At 38.1% G+C, this 13,892-nt stretch overlaps 1 protein-coding gene and 1 long non-coding RNA gene across 2 annotated transcripts in view; both read left to right on the forward strand.

Annotated features, from left to right (window-relative positions):
• The window catches only part of LOC135119218 (uncharacterized), an 82,823-nt gene that overhangs the window by 42,854 nt on the left and 26,077 nt on the right, over positions 1 to 13,892 (forward strand). The window lies entirely within an intron of this gene.
• The window catches only part of LOC110380284 (nuclear pore complex protein Nup98-Nup96), a 64,885-nt gene that overhangs the window by 26,980 nt on the left and 24,013 nt on the right, over positions 1 to 13,892 (forward strand). Inside the window, exons 15-23 of the mRNA XM_064043153.1 lie at positions 2,708 to 2,850; positions 3,853 to 4,004; positions 4,920 to 5,050; positions 5,347 to 5,386; positions 5,835 to 5,917; positions 7,400 to 7,564; positions 9,893 to 10,000; positions 11,065 to 11,184; positions 13,707 to 13,857. Coding sequence (XP_063899223.1) covers positions 2,708 to 2,850; positions 3,853 to 4,004; positions 4,920 to 5,050; positions 5,347 to 5,386; positions 5,835 to 5,917; positions 7,400 to 7,564; positions 9,893 to 10,000; positions 11,065 to 11,184; positions 13,707 to 13,857 — 1,093 coding nt within the window. The remainder of the gene's footprint in view (positions 1 to 2,707; positions 2,851 to 3,852; positions 4,005 to 4,919; positions 5,051 to 5,346; positions 5,387 to 5,834; positions 5,918 to 7,399; positions 7,565 to 9,892; positions 10,001 to 11,064; positions 11,185 to 13,706; positions 13,858 to 13,892) is intronic.

Genomic DNA, 13,892 nt, shown 5'->3' on the forward strand with positions numbered 1-13,892 from the left:
GCTGCAGCACTTTTGAAAGGAGATGGTCGTGAGGATATTGCATCTGTTATTGAACATATGCTCCAAAATCCAGAAGCAGCAGCAAAAATTAAGGAAATGTTGAACAAACCAGCTCCTTCAACAATATTTTCACCAGAAAAAGCACTGGGTTTGCTACTTTCATTAAAACTATCGAAATGGCAATATATAACATTAAGGGAAACGACTATTCGAGAAGGTTCAAAGGAGATATATCCTTCTTACTATAAAGTGCAAAAAGCTAAGCTACAGTGCTACCCTCCGAAGGCATTTGTGACTGTAACGGATTCATCTGCTAAGATTGCACTACAAGCGTTACTAGATTTAACAGTGAACAGAATTTTTGAAACTATTCGTAATACTGATGCGATACAAAATAAACAATTGATATTAATATCAAAGTGGGGATTTGACGGTGCATCTAACCAAAGTAGATATAAGCAAAACATAGAGAGTGGTCAAGATGATTCCAGCATATTTATGACGTCTTTGGTTCCATTAAAGTTGACAGCTGACGGTGATACCGTATGGGTGAATCCAAAACCCTGCTCACCTATGTATTGCCGTCCAGTCCAGTTTAGTTTTGTGAAAGAAACCAAAGACGTTGTCATAAATGAAAAAACTGCAATGGATAACGAAATTGAAGCTCTCGTTCCCTCAAAATGTCAAGGACATGAAATTAGTCACAAATTAATGATGACGATGATTGACGGCAAAATTTGTACATATCTGTCTGAAGCTAAGTCAAATGCGGCCTGCTACCTGTGTTTGGCTAAGCCTACAGAAATGAATAAGTTAGATGTCATTGCGTCAAAAACCATTTCTTCTGGTGTGTATGAGTTCGGATTATCAACACTTCATGCCCGCATTAATGTGATGGAATGTCTTTTACACATAGCGTATCGTCTCGACTTCAAAAAGTGGTCTGCAAGAGGAGAAGGTCATCAAGAGTTATTGCATTCACGAAAAAAACTCATTCAAGATCGATTCAAAGATGATCTCAACCTTTTGATTGACATCGTTAAGCAAGGATCAGGCACAACTAATGACGGGAACACAGCAAGGCGGTTTTTTGAATTTCCTGATAAAACTGCAGCGATCACTGGATTAGATGAAGACCTAATACGCAGATTTTCTGTGATTCTGCAAGCTATCACATCTGGAGAGATTATAGACGTGCCGAAATTTAAAGAATACGCTAGAACAACCGCTGAAAAATACGTGGAACTGTATGATTGGTACTATATGTCATCAACCGTCCACAAATTGTTGATTCACGGAGGGGACATAATTGCAGAAAATGCTATTGTACCAATTGGAAGTCTTTCGGAAGAAGCTTCAGAGGCCCGAAACAAAGACTTTAGGAGGTTCAGAGAACACCATTCGAGGAAAAAGAGTCGACAAGCATCAAACGAGGATATCCTCAATATGCTTATCATCTCTTCTGATCCTCTAATTTCTTTCACAAGACCAAAATTAGATGCCCACAAGCGGCAGACATATTTTAAGGAAACAGTAGAACTATTGCAACTTCAGGATCAGGAAGCTCCGACAGAGTTCTTAGAAGTTATATCTATTGTAGAGCCTGATTCTGAAGTGGATTCTGATGGTGACGAATTATAAAATAAGTTAACTTTTATTGTTTATGTTAGGGTAGGTTAAGTTCATTTTTTATATAATTTACTTTTATTTTTAATCATACAATAGTTTACCATTTATTGTAATTGAGTAATGATCACGTTTATCTAATTATTATGGCACGTATCCTTTTAACAGGTACATAGGTATTAAGTTTTATTAATCATTAGTTAATGTGGACTTGAGGTAGGTATTAGTCAAGATTACATTATTATGTAAGTCATAATTACCATGTAATTTCAAATAAGCATAAAAAATATTGTAAGTTACACTTGGTATCCAGGTCAATCCAGGAATCCAGGTCAGGCAAGTACCAATGCAACTTTTCTAAGTTTGTATGTACTTTCTAATTATATCTTAGACACCAATGGCTGATAAAAAGGTGAAGGAAAACATCTTGAGGAAACCTGGACTATATAGTCTGAAATCACCAACCCGCATTGAGCAAGCGTGGTGATTAATGCTCAATCCTTCTCCGTGTGAGAGGAGGCCTGTGCCCAGCAGTGGGACGATAAATAGGCTGTAACTAACTAACTACACTTGGTATAGCCATATTTAAGCATTAAAATGAACATATCCTAAACATTTTTTATTTTTTAATTTTGATGATTTTTAAAAAAAAAATCGCAAGTGATGCCGCGATATGAAGTATGTCAAAAAATCATAAATAAATAGTACTATAACAGAGTGCAAGGATATAACGGCCAACCTTGCGATTCCAGAGATATCTTCATTTTTCATGTCAGCTCCATACATTTTTTTCTTATAAAAATTATAACTCCTCCATTTGTGCACACAATTACTTCATATGACATTTTATAGAACAGTAATGATCGGCAGAAGTCATTTCCAGCAAAAAAAAAAAACATTTAAGACATCGAGATCCTATGTCTTCTACAGCCGATTTTCGATCCACCGTGCGCCGTTGACTTCTTATATTGCATTATAAAGTTATTCGTATGAGATGCAATTTAAGGGTTATAATCAAATGGTAATTTTTTTAGTGAAATTAAGGTGTTTCATTGTTATTTAAAATATTTGTCTTCCACAGCGACAACAGCAGAAGATGTCCTAAAGCCCACAAACCCAGCGGCAGTAAAGGCAGTGCTAGACAGCTCCAACAGTGCGGCGTACCGCGTGACGTCACCCACCGCCATACGACTCACCGTCACCCCGCGAGCTAGCAGCGATAAGGTACCTTATCCACAGAAAGTCTTTTTAGGGTTCCGTACTCAAAGTGATATGGGCATGTGATGCGAAGGAATGAGAGTCAAGTTGTGAGGAAGGTGATGAGTATGAACGTGGACGGATATAGTGGAAGAGGAAGACCAAAGAAACGATGGATGGATTGTGTGAAAGTAGATATGGTAAGAAAGAATGTTACTTGTGAGATGACGGCAGATAGAAGAGTATGGAAGAAGAAAACATGCTGCGCCGACCACTAATAAAATTGGGATAAGGGCAGGAGGATGATGATGACCCAAAGGGTGAAACGGGACCCTATTTACTTGTTTATTTATTTGGATTTCCAACAACCAGAAATACAGATTACAGACAGGTTTTAGGAATAGATATTAACTTTTCTTGTGATTCCTATTGTTTTCGCTCCTCTGTCCGTCTGTCCGTCCGTCTGTGCCCAGGCTGTATCTCATGAACCGTCATAGTTAGAGAGTTGAAATTTTCACAGATGATGTATTTCTGTTGCCGCTATACCAACAAATAATGAAAACTAGAATAGAATAAATATTTTGGGGGGTTCCATACATAAAACGTGATTTTTTTGTCCTTTTTATATAAGATTCCAAAATTTTCTTACATACGTATACAACAAGCTAGTATGGGCGTGTTAAAAAGGCTACCCAAATGATTTCTATTTTACACTCTCTTAGACCGACTTCACATAAAGACGTTCCCATTTTAACACATAACTAGCTTCCGCCCGCGGCTTTGCCCGCGTGATATATTGATAAAAAGTAGCCAATGTGTTTATCCAGGGTATCACCTATCTACATACGAAATTTCAACCGAATCGGTCCAGTCGTTTTTGTGTGAAAGAATAACAAACATACATCCATATATTCTCACAAAATCACATTTATAATATTAGTCGGATTCAATTATTGCTATTTTACATTGTCTTTTAACCGACTAAAAAAATGGAATTTCCCAGTTTCTTACACCAAATTTTCTCCCCAGAAATCCCTATTCGACGGTCTAGAAGAAACAGACGCGAGTTTAGAAGACAAGCTTTGCCTGAAGCCGTCGCGCAAGCGCCTCGTACTGCGCCCCAATCAGAGGGCCAATGAAGGACATAACGACTCTGTGGATCACGCTAATGATACTGGCAGGTATGTAATTGGTTTCTTAGTGAGACTACAAATTAATTTATACCTTTTGTGATATTTAAGTATTAAGATTGTAAGTCGTGGTGGCTTAGTGGGCAAAGAACCAACCTCTCGAGTATGAGGGCGCGGGTTCGATTCCAGATCAGGCAAGTACCAATGCAACTTTAAGTTTGTATGTACTTTCTAAGTATATCTTATACACCAATGACTGTGTTTCGGATGGCACGTTAAACTGTAGGTCCCGGCTGTCATTGAACATCCCTGGCAGTCGTTACGGGTAGTCAGAAGCCAGTAAGTCTGACACCAGTCTAACCAAAGGGGTATTGGGTTGCCCGGGTAACTGGGTTGAGGAGGTCAGATAGGCAGTCGCTTCTTGTAAAGCACTAGTACTTAGCTGAATCCTGTTAGACTGGAAGCCGACCCCAACATAGTTTGGGAAAAAGGCTCGGAGGATGATTTGTGATATTTAAGCTATGTTACTGCAGAGTTTCATTAGTTCAGTAACAATAATACCCTATATCCTTACAAAATGTTGCCATATCGATAATGTGCATACAGGGTGTGTCGTTCACAATCACATTAAATCCTATAGCATATACTTTATGATATTCTATGGCGAATTGTAAAAAATTTTTTTTTCGTTTTTATAATTTACAACATCATGTGTAAAGCAGAGATAAAGTTAGGAGTATCGTATGTTTTGACCAGTTGACAGCTGTCAGTTTTCAAGGGAGAATTTCAGTTGTTTGTAATGACTGACTTTTATATTGTGTTCTAATTTTAGCACATTTTATTCTATTTACTTTGTTTGAAAAATGAATATTTATTTACTTTATGGGTCAGCCGTTTTCATATAAAACATCTATACGTGAAATTGTCCATTGTTATAGCTAACTCAATAACGTATTTCCTCCTCAGATCACTAGAAGATCAGCCGCAATCCAACGGCGGGGTACCGGCCGGCAGCCTGGCCGCAGATCAGCCGAACATAGACGAGGTGGACCGCAAACAGGACGACTATGTCTCCTTGAAGAATTCCGCTGGTAGACGTGAGTATAATATTGTCTTGAAGTTTTTTTTATTTTAATTGTGTCTGTATTTTTAATTTCGTAGTGACCGATAAACCGCATATATTTCGATTATTGACGACGTTTCCGGGTCCCGTGCCAAATCGGACTCTATGATCCTATATTCCATTTTATTCTAACGTTTTTCTATACCTTGTAAAGTGTTGACAGTGTTCTTGATGAACCAAATAATGAAAGTTTCACAGATAATCAATCATTTATTAAATTGAAAAAACTAATAACATTATTATTAACTATATCTTTTGTTTATATTGTAGAAGCTGATGTTTCTTCCGGTCCTGACAAACATGGAAGTTGGTAAGTCATTAACACATCCACATTAATATTTATAACTAGCTTTTGCCCGCGGCTTCGCTCCCGTCAACTGACTTCTCTACTTTACCCTATTTTTTTTCATAAGAACCTTCTCCTGACAATAACAAACACAACAAAAAATAATTAGCCAAATTGGTCCAAGCGTTGTTGAGTTATGCGCTTACCAACACATTTTGCGATTCATTTTTATATTATAGATGTCTAAGCATATGCACTAGCATCTGCAAGCCTTCTTCACCCATATTCTATGGAACAACTTATCTCACCTGAATGAAAGTTATCCTCTATCTAACTCTGAATTATCTAACTAAGAAATCCTGGGATTAGTAAGTTCAATCAAACAAAAAAGCCTTCGTTAGTGTAAATTGTGTATTTGCAAAATTTAATTCAAATTATCTCATAATAATTTGAATATTTTTTCTTTTCTTAGGCTCAGTGCTTCTACGATGCCATGGGGCGACAAGGAGAAGTCAATCGATGGAGACCCGACGCCACGACTCTATCCTAATATTGGTAAGTATTTTGTGTTATACTAGCTTTAGCCTGCGGTTTTACTCGTGAAATAAATTAACATCTATCTTCTATCTATCTATATAAATAAAAATGAACTGTTGTTCGATAGTCTGATTAAAACTCGAGAACGGCTGGGCCGATTGAGCTGATTTTGGTTTTAAAATGTTTGTAGACGATACAAAGTTCGCGGGATCAGCTAGTTAGAAATAATTAAAATGAAATTATCATAAAGGACAATGGGCGATTCCGGTCCAAATGTCCACCACGAACAAGACCCATATGGCTAGATAGCCCGTTAAATATAGAACATTTTTTGTTATGAAAGTAAAAAAAAATATTATGCCAGAAAAAAGTTATAGCAAAATCAAATAAAACATTTTATAGATTTTTTCAATTTAATTTTTTCAATTACTTTTCGTGATGTTCGATTTTCGTACTTTCTGTAACTTCTGACAATATAGAATTGTTCATTATTAGAGAGAAGACACCACCAGTTACATAGAACTTTCTTAGATCCAGGCACCGCTGAGGTATATTCAAGCACTTCTGGCGCCTCAATTGGTTAGTGATTCGTACATCCATCGGGCAAAAAAATATGGACTGTTTATATGCAAATGTGTCTTACTCATCTTATTATTGATTTAGTTATTTACAACACAAAAAAAAAACTATCCTAGTAGAACAATAAAAAAAAAATATATATATATACACATACACTATATCTAAAAGGCGTTATCTTACTCATCTTAGTTTTAGATAAAGTGCAGAAATAGAAGTGGAAAAAAAATAATTAAAAAAAATAACATACAAAAACTACCGAAAATTAAGAATACATTTTTGGCTATAACTTTTTTTTGGCATTGTTTTTTTTTACTTTCTTAGTAAAAGTTACTCTAAATTAAGTGGACTATTTAATTATATAGGTCTCGTTCGTGGTGGACATTTGGACCAAACTTCATACATTCTTGCCCAATCTCCTTTAGCCATGTCAAAAGAACTCGCGTCAATAGTGTTTTTTTTTTTTTCAACCGATTCCATTTTTTTCTTTTAAATCGATTCCATGGTATAAATTAAACATCTAGAACTGTCAGGGATATCATCTTATCGCAAGAAAAGTTAAATTAAAGCAACAAAATAAATGCAGGAACCGTTGTCTGTTTAACATTTTCCATATTATATGTTTATTATAATAATCTAATAAATCAATATGAAGAGGATGATACTTTTAGAAAATATTTGAAAAGACACAATTGAATACCTTATCTGGTCCAGCAACCATTTATTTTTGAACAACGAAAGAAAATACAAATGAAATGAAATCGTTTATTTTGCAAGTTGGACATTACTTTACACGTCATTTTAAGAACGCTGAGGTCGGCATTTCCTAATGACTGATCCCTGAGAAGAAACGCCGAAACAAACTCAAGGGTCACAAAACATAGAAAGAACATTTGACTTTGAATATTTTAATCTTCTATTTAGACAAAGACATTCAAGCCCAAGTATCAGAGCGCCGAGCCAGCTGGTTGACCACGAAACCGCTGCGCAAACCCCTCGTGTCCAACCCTGATGCTGCAGAGAACTCCGTCAGAGAACTCAGGGTCAGAGACCGCTCACACGACAAGGAGAATGTCGATACTCTGTCCGGTAAGTTAAACCCACCAAAAAGCTAGAAAAACACGCTAAAAAAACAAAAAAAACCGATTTCATCATCTCCCTAGCCTTTTCAAATGTAATATAATAATATAATGTCAAAATTGAATAGAAATTAAATCGCAATAGCAATTTTAACCTTAGCGGGTTCTGCTACTAATATAAGACCAATCGTATGCCAATGACCTTCGATTGGTTTGCGATTGGTCCGCCATTTTGGTGATTTTGGTCTTTAGGGTAGTTTGCTTTACAATAATATTTGCAATCGTAAATCATTTGCAGACTCATTATTGAAGCACAGAAACGGATAAAAACTTTTATTTATAAGAAAAAATTGCGCATACATACGCTTCAATGGAATTTGAGTCGGGATTGGATCTCAGTCGGATGTGAATCGTATGTCACTTGAGTAACATTAGGAGAATCGGGCCCCAGATGTTTCAAATAGTTGTTCCGCCGGTGTATGCTCCTATCCGCCATAAAGTTTGCCTCCTCCCCTCGTAGCGACGTCGCCGTGCTCGAGCGCAGAGCGGCTGCAGTTCTGTAGGCATCGCTGCGGAGAGCAGACCGACTGCTCGCGATGTCAGAACTTAGCGCATCAGATAACTAGAATCATATTAATAGTTTCGGAGTCTTTCTTATAAAAGAGTGATTTTTTTTACTGTTTAAACCGACTTCCCAAAAAGATGGAGGTTCTCAAAAATCAAATATTTTTTCGCTGTGTTTTAGTGTCTAATAGATGTAAGGTTTTTCATAAAACAATGATATATAGACTGTTTTAACCGAATTTGCAAAAAAGAGGATATTTCAACAATGAAATCCTTTCTCTTAACATATTAGTATAGATTACTCATCAAAACTTCTTTAAAATCGATGATCTATATGTAAAGTGCACAGACAATATTCGTATCCGCCATAAAGTTTGCTTTCACCTCCTCCCCTCGTAGCGACGTCGCCGTGCTCGAGCGCAGAGCGGCTGCAGTTCTGTAAGCATCGCTGCGGAGAGCAGACCGACTGCTCGCGGTGTCAGAACATAGCGCATCAGATAACTAGAATAATATTAATAGTTTCGCAGTCTTTCTTATAGAAGAGTGATTTTTTTACTGTTTTTACCCAACTTCGCAAAAAGGAGGAGGTTCTCAAAAATCTAATATTTTTTCTTTGTGTATTGGTGTCTAATAGATTTAAGGTTTTTCATAAAACAATGATATATAGACTGTTTTGACCGACTTTCCAAAAAAAGTTGATTTTTCAACAATCAAATCCTTTCTCTTAACATATTAGTATAGATTACTTCACAAAACTTCTTTTAAATCGATGATCTATACGTAAAGTGTACAGACAATGTTCAGAGCCGCCATAAAGTTTGCCTCGTTCATCTGCTTCCCACGGACTAGCAAGCGCAGCGTAGGACGTCCACCAGCAAGGTGGACAGACGACCTTGTGAAGGTCGCCGTCGACGCTGGATGCAGGTCGCCTCCAACAGGTATCTGTGGAGATCTAAGGGGGAGGCCTATGTTCAGCAGTGGACGTCCTATGGCTGACATGATGATGATGATGATCTGCTTCCTCCCCCCTCGTAGCGACGTCGCCGTGCTCGAGCGCAGAGCGGCTGCAGTTCTGTAAGCATCGCTGCGGAGAGCAGACCGACTGCTCGCGATGTCAGAAAATTGCGCATCAGATTGGCGGATTATATGGTTAATTTAAATTTTGTTGTGGGTAGTTCTGTAGGTAGTATGTACATTATGTAGGACGCAGATAAAGAATATAATTTTATTTAAACGGCAAAGTAAAATAAGCGTCCGTTTTTCTTAAATCTGATATTTACTTTGAAAATTCATAGTGAATAGTGGTTTTAAGAAAACAGTTGTTTATGTTGTCGGTGTATTTGGTCCTTAGTTCTGTAGATAGTGAGAATAATATAGATGATGAAAAGTTAGGTTTAAGGGTTCTTTCTAGTTGTATGTTATAAGAATAAGTAGCTCAGTGTAGCAATTTTCTTAAAACATCTGTAAATGCATAGACTTCACTAGACTATCTGAATACCTTGTTTTTTTTTTGCGACGTTAATAATCATCGAATGCTCCCTCCCGCTGTGGGTTAGCAGCGGTGAGGGAGTGTCAGACTCTTACTGACTAAACACTGTCGTAGGCCTTTTATGTACCAGCGCCGCGGTATCTCTTTCGAACAACCCGCAGCCCCGGCAGGACTGTCTGAATACCTTTGTTTTCAATCTGTTCGTTGGTTTTGGTCTAAAAGCTCAACAACAGACTTTATTGTAATGATATTAGCAAGGTTTTAAACTATATAATTTTCTCACAGTATCGGAGGAGGAGCACGTTTCGCCTCGCGAGTTGCCGCCGCATCCCACCGGCGTGAAGCTGACTCGCCCCGGCTACTACACCATACCCAGCCTCGATGAGATGATCAGTAAGTATACTCTGTATTAATAACTAGCTGTTTATACCATTGTCCCGTAGGAACTACTGCCCGTACCGGGATAAAAAGTAGCTTATCCTTGTTACTGTTATAGCCCTTTTTATCGTCCCACTGCTGGGCTGCGGTCTCCTCTCACACGGAGAAGAATTGAGCATTAATCACCACGCTTGCTCAATGCGGGTTGCTGATTTCATACTTAATAGTCCAGGTTTCCTCAAGATGTTTTCCTTCACCTTTATTTATCAGCCATTGGTTACTAAAATATACTTAGAAAGTGCATACAAACTTAGAAAAGTTGCATTGGTACTTGCCTGAACTGGAATCGAACTCACACCCTCATTACTCGAGAGGTTGGTTATCTACCCACTAGGCCCACTCGACTTTTTTAAATTCATGCATATACAAATAGGAAATGTCTCTCACCCAAAAACACACCGTTTTAGATCATATTGCAACTTTTAAATTATAGTGCTATAATTTTCCTTATATTAATTTACTTATATAATTATTTGACTTGTTCTGTATAAATTCTGGTTCTTCCAACCTAACAGACAGACATGTGTTGCTGGGGAGTTTGTTCCACCACGTCTTCTTCCCAGCAAAAACACATAGGAAGTGGTGAAGGGTGGGCGTTTTGGGGGCTGTCTTTTGTCTTTGACGTTCGAAAAGTGCTGATTTTCAGCCTAATTTGAATAAACGTTTTTGAGATTGAGTTCAGCTACTTTTGAAGTTACTTGTCAATTTTTTATTCAAATTGATGCATATAAAAATAGGAAATGTCTTTATGGCACTCAAAACACACCGTTTTAGATCATATTGCAACTTTTAAATTAGGGTTGGACCACATCTGGCAGCACGGAATCGCCTTTTTCCGTCGCCCCTTCTCTTTCTGTCGCTTAGAACTGCCTTTTGCTAGACCGAGACAGAAAGCATAATGCGAAAGCACGCGGCGAAATCCTCGAGGCGATCGCCATCACTTAATCTGTCCCAGATGTGGTCCAACCCTTATAGTGCTATAATTTTCTTTATATTAATTTGCTTTATTTTCTCGTCAGGTTACATACGCAGCGACGGTAGCTGCGTGGTGCCGCACCTGACGGTGGGCCGCCACAACTACGGCAGCGTGCACTACGACGCAGAGATCGACGTCAGCGGCATGGACTTGGATAGTTTGGGTTAGTTCATGCTTATTAACCGACTTCACAAAAAAGAAGAGGTCCTTTTTTAACGACGTCAAAAATCATCAAATGACCCCTCCCGCTGTGGGTTAGCAGCGGTGAGGGAGTGTCAGACTCTTACTGACTAAACACCGTCGTGTTCCGTCATAGACCTTTTATGTATCAGGGCCGCGGTAATGATTACCGATTCCTCGAAGATTTAAGAGAAGAGTTCACAAAATTATTGTTCTACTAGCTTTCGCCTGCGGTTTCACCTGCGTCCCGTAGCCGGATGGTGACAAAACTATCCTAAAACCTTCTCCCGGGTCTAAGTTACCTCCCTTTTAATTTTCAGCCAAATCGGTCAAGCCGTTTTCATGTTATGTCGTGACAATGGAAAGTGGGTTTCATTTTTATATATATAGATTTGAAAGGATATGCTTCCCGAATGGTCCCATTGTCATCAGGTCCAGGATCTGATGATGGGAACCCAGAGAGATTGTGGGCAACATTCGATAGTTGTAGGCATGCATACGCATAGGTTAATACTTGATATCAAAATCAAAATCAAAATCAAAAGTCATTTATTCAAAGTAGGCTGAAAATCAGCACTTTTCGAACGTCAAAACAAAAGACAGCCCCCAAAACGCCCGCCCTTCACCACTTCCTATGTGTTTTTGCTGGGAAGAAGAAGTGGTGGAACAAACTCCCCAGCAACACAATTCTGTCTGAATGGTTTGAAGAACCGTATACAAATATTTAAATATCACTATACAACATTGTATACATAAATTTGTATATAAAATCAATTTAAATACTTAATCATGTTGGCTAGTACACACCTTACCCATACCTATTACTCAAGCAGTTACAAAAGAAATTTAATAAAAAAAAGAGTGAAAAATATAAAAAATATAATGCCTCCATTCAGTGAAGACTGAAGATAGATATAGTTTAGGGCGTACCCACCGACATGTCAAACAGTTTTTATGAAAAAAATTAAATAAATAACAACATAAACAATGAAAACGGTGAACTAGGACTACCGTTCAAACCAAAAGTCATATATATTAGGTATATTACGGGTGTACAAATATGTAGTCAGCAAGACGACCTGGTACCACAAGCAGCACCCGTTCACGAGCATAACGCGAGGATCAGCCATCGCCCCCCTCGCACATTTTTGAGGGAGGGAGGCAACCCGACCACCGACGCTACCGCAAGCAATACCGTCAAAGGGAGCATGACGACTTGCAGCTACACGACAAGGAAACAGTTAATACTAATAGATTCGCAGTCGCTAGTAGACCATTTATAAAATTAAGAAACAACTCATCGTAAAAACAGAACGATGATGGTAATTTGTCAGTATAAATTTAAAAAAAAATGTCACGTATAAAATAATATAAATCACATCAACTTATAATGATAACTTTTGAAGCTGTCCAGTGTTTAACATGAGGACCAACTATTTTTATCGTTTATGTAGTCATTAACTGTATAATAAGCTTTCTTCGACAGAATAGATTTGACCTGCACTTTAAATTTATCAAAAGGTAATTCTAAAAACGACTGAGGAAGTTTATTATAAAATCGAATACCAAGCCCCATAAATGTTCCATGTACCTTGTGAAGCCTGTGAATGGGTACGCACAGTTTATGCTTGTTCCTAGTGTTGATACTGTGGACATCACTTTTCTTGGTGTAGTGATGAATATTCTGCCTAATGTATAATATGTTAGCAAGGATGAATTGCGATGCCACAGTAAGGATACCTATTTCTTTAAAAAGTTCCCTTAAAGAATGCCTGCTACCTAACTTATATATTGCACGAACAGCTCGTTTCTGTAATACGAAAATGTTTTCTATATCTGCAGCTTTGCCCCACAGTAGAATACCGTAGGACATAACGCAATGAAAGTAACTAAAATAGACTAGTCGAGCTGTGTACACGTCAGTGAATTGTCTTACTTTTCTGACGGCGTAGGCAGCAGAACTAAGCCTACCCGCGAGGCTAGATATATGCGAGCCCCACTGTAGCTTTGCATCAACTGTTATTCCCAGAAACACTGTTGACTTCACAGTTTCAAGAACTTCATTATTTAGGATAATATTAGGTCCTAAGTGTTTTACATTAGTATTCAGGTATATGTCTGTTAACATTATCACTGACTAGCTTCTGCCAGCGGTTTCACCCGCATCCCGTGGGAACTACTTCCCGTGCCGGGATAAAAAGTAGCCTATGGCCTTCCTCGATAAATGGGCTATCTAACACTGAAAGAAATTATCAAATCGGACCAGTAGTTCCTGAGATTAGCGCGTTCAAACAAACAAACAAACTCTTCAGCTTTATAATATTAGTATAGAAGAATCGGCGGCGAAATAAACATAATACAGTTATGTTTACGTTACTAGACACTAATTTCTAGACCTTATTTTTTGTTTTGCTTTTTAGTGATTTTTCTAGAAAAATGTACTTTGCGAATTACTCACTCACCCCTTGAATGAATTTGTCTATTAACAATTTTGTCTGTTTCCAGTTCACTTCTTAAACAAGGAGGTGATAGTATACCCTGAGGAGTCGGAGAAGCCTCCACTAGGGTCCGGCCTGAACCGCCGCGCCGTGGTGACGCTCGACCGCGTGTGGCCGCGAGACAAGAGCGAGAAGCGACCCATCACTGATCCTGACAGGTAATATTCATTTTCGAAAATCCAAGACATAATAT

This window comes from Helicoverpa armigera, chromosome 31 (assembly GCF_030705265.1).
Source record: "Helicoverpa armigera isolate CAAS_96S chromosome 31, ASM3070526v1, whole genome shotgun sequence".
In the NCBI taxonomy this organism is placed as follows: domain Eukaryota; kingdom Metazoa; phylum Arthropoda; class Insecta; order Lepidoptera; family Noctuidae; genus Helicoverpa; species Helicoverpa armigera.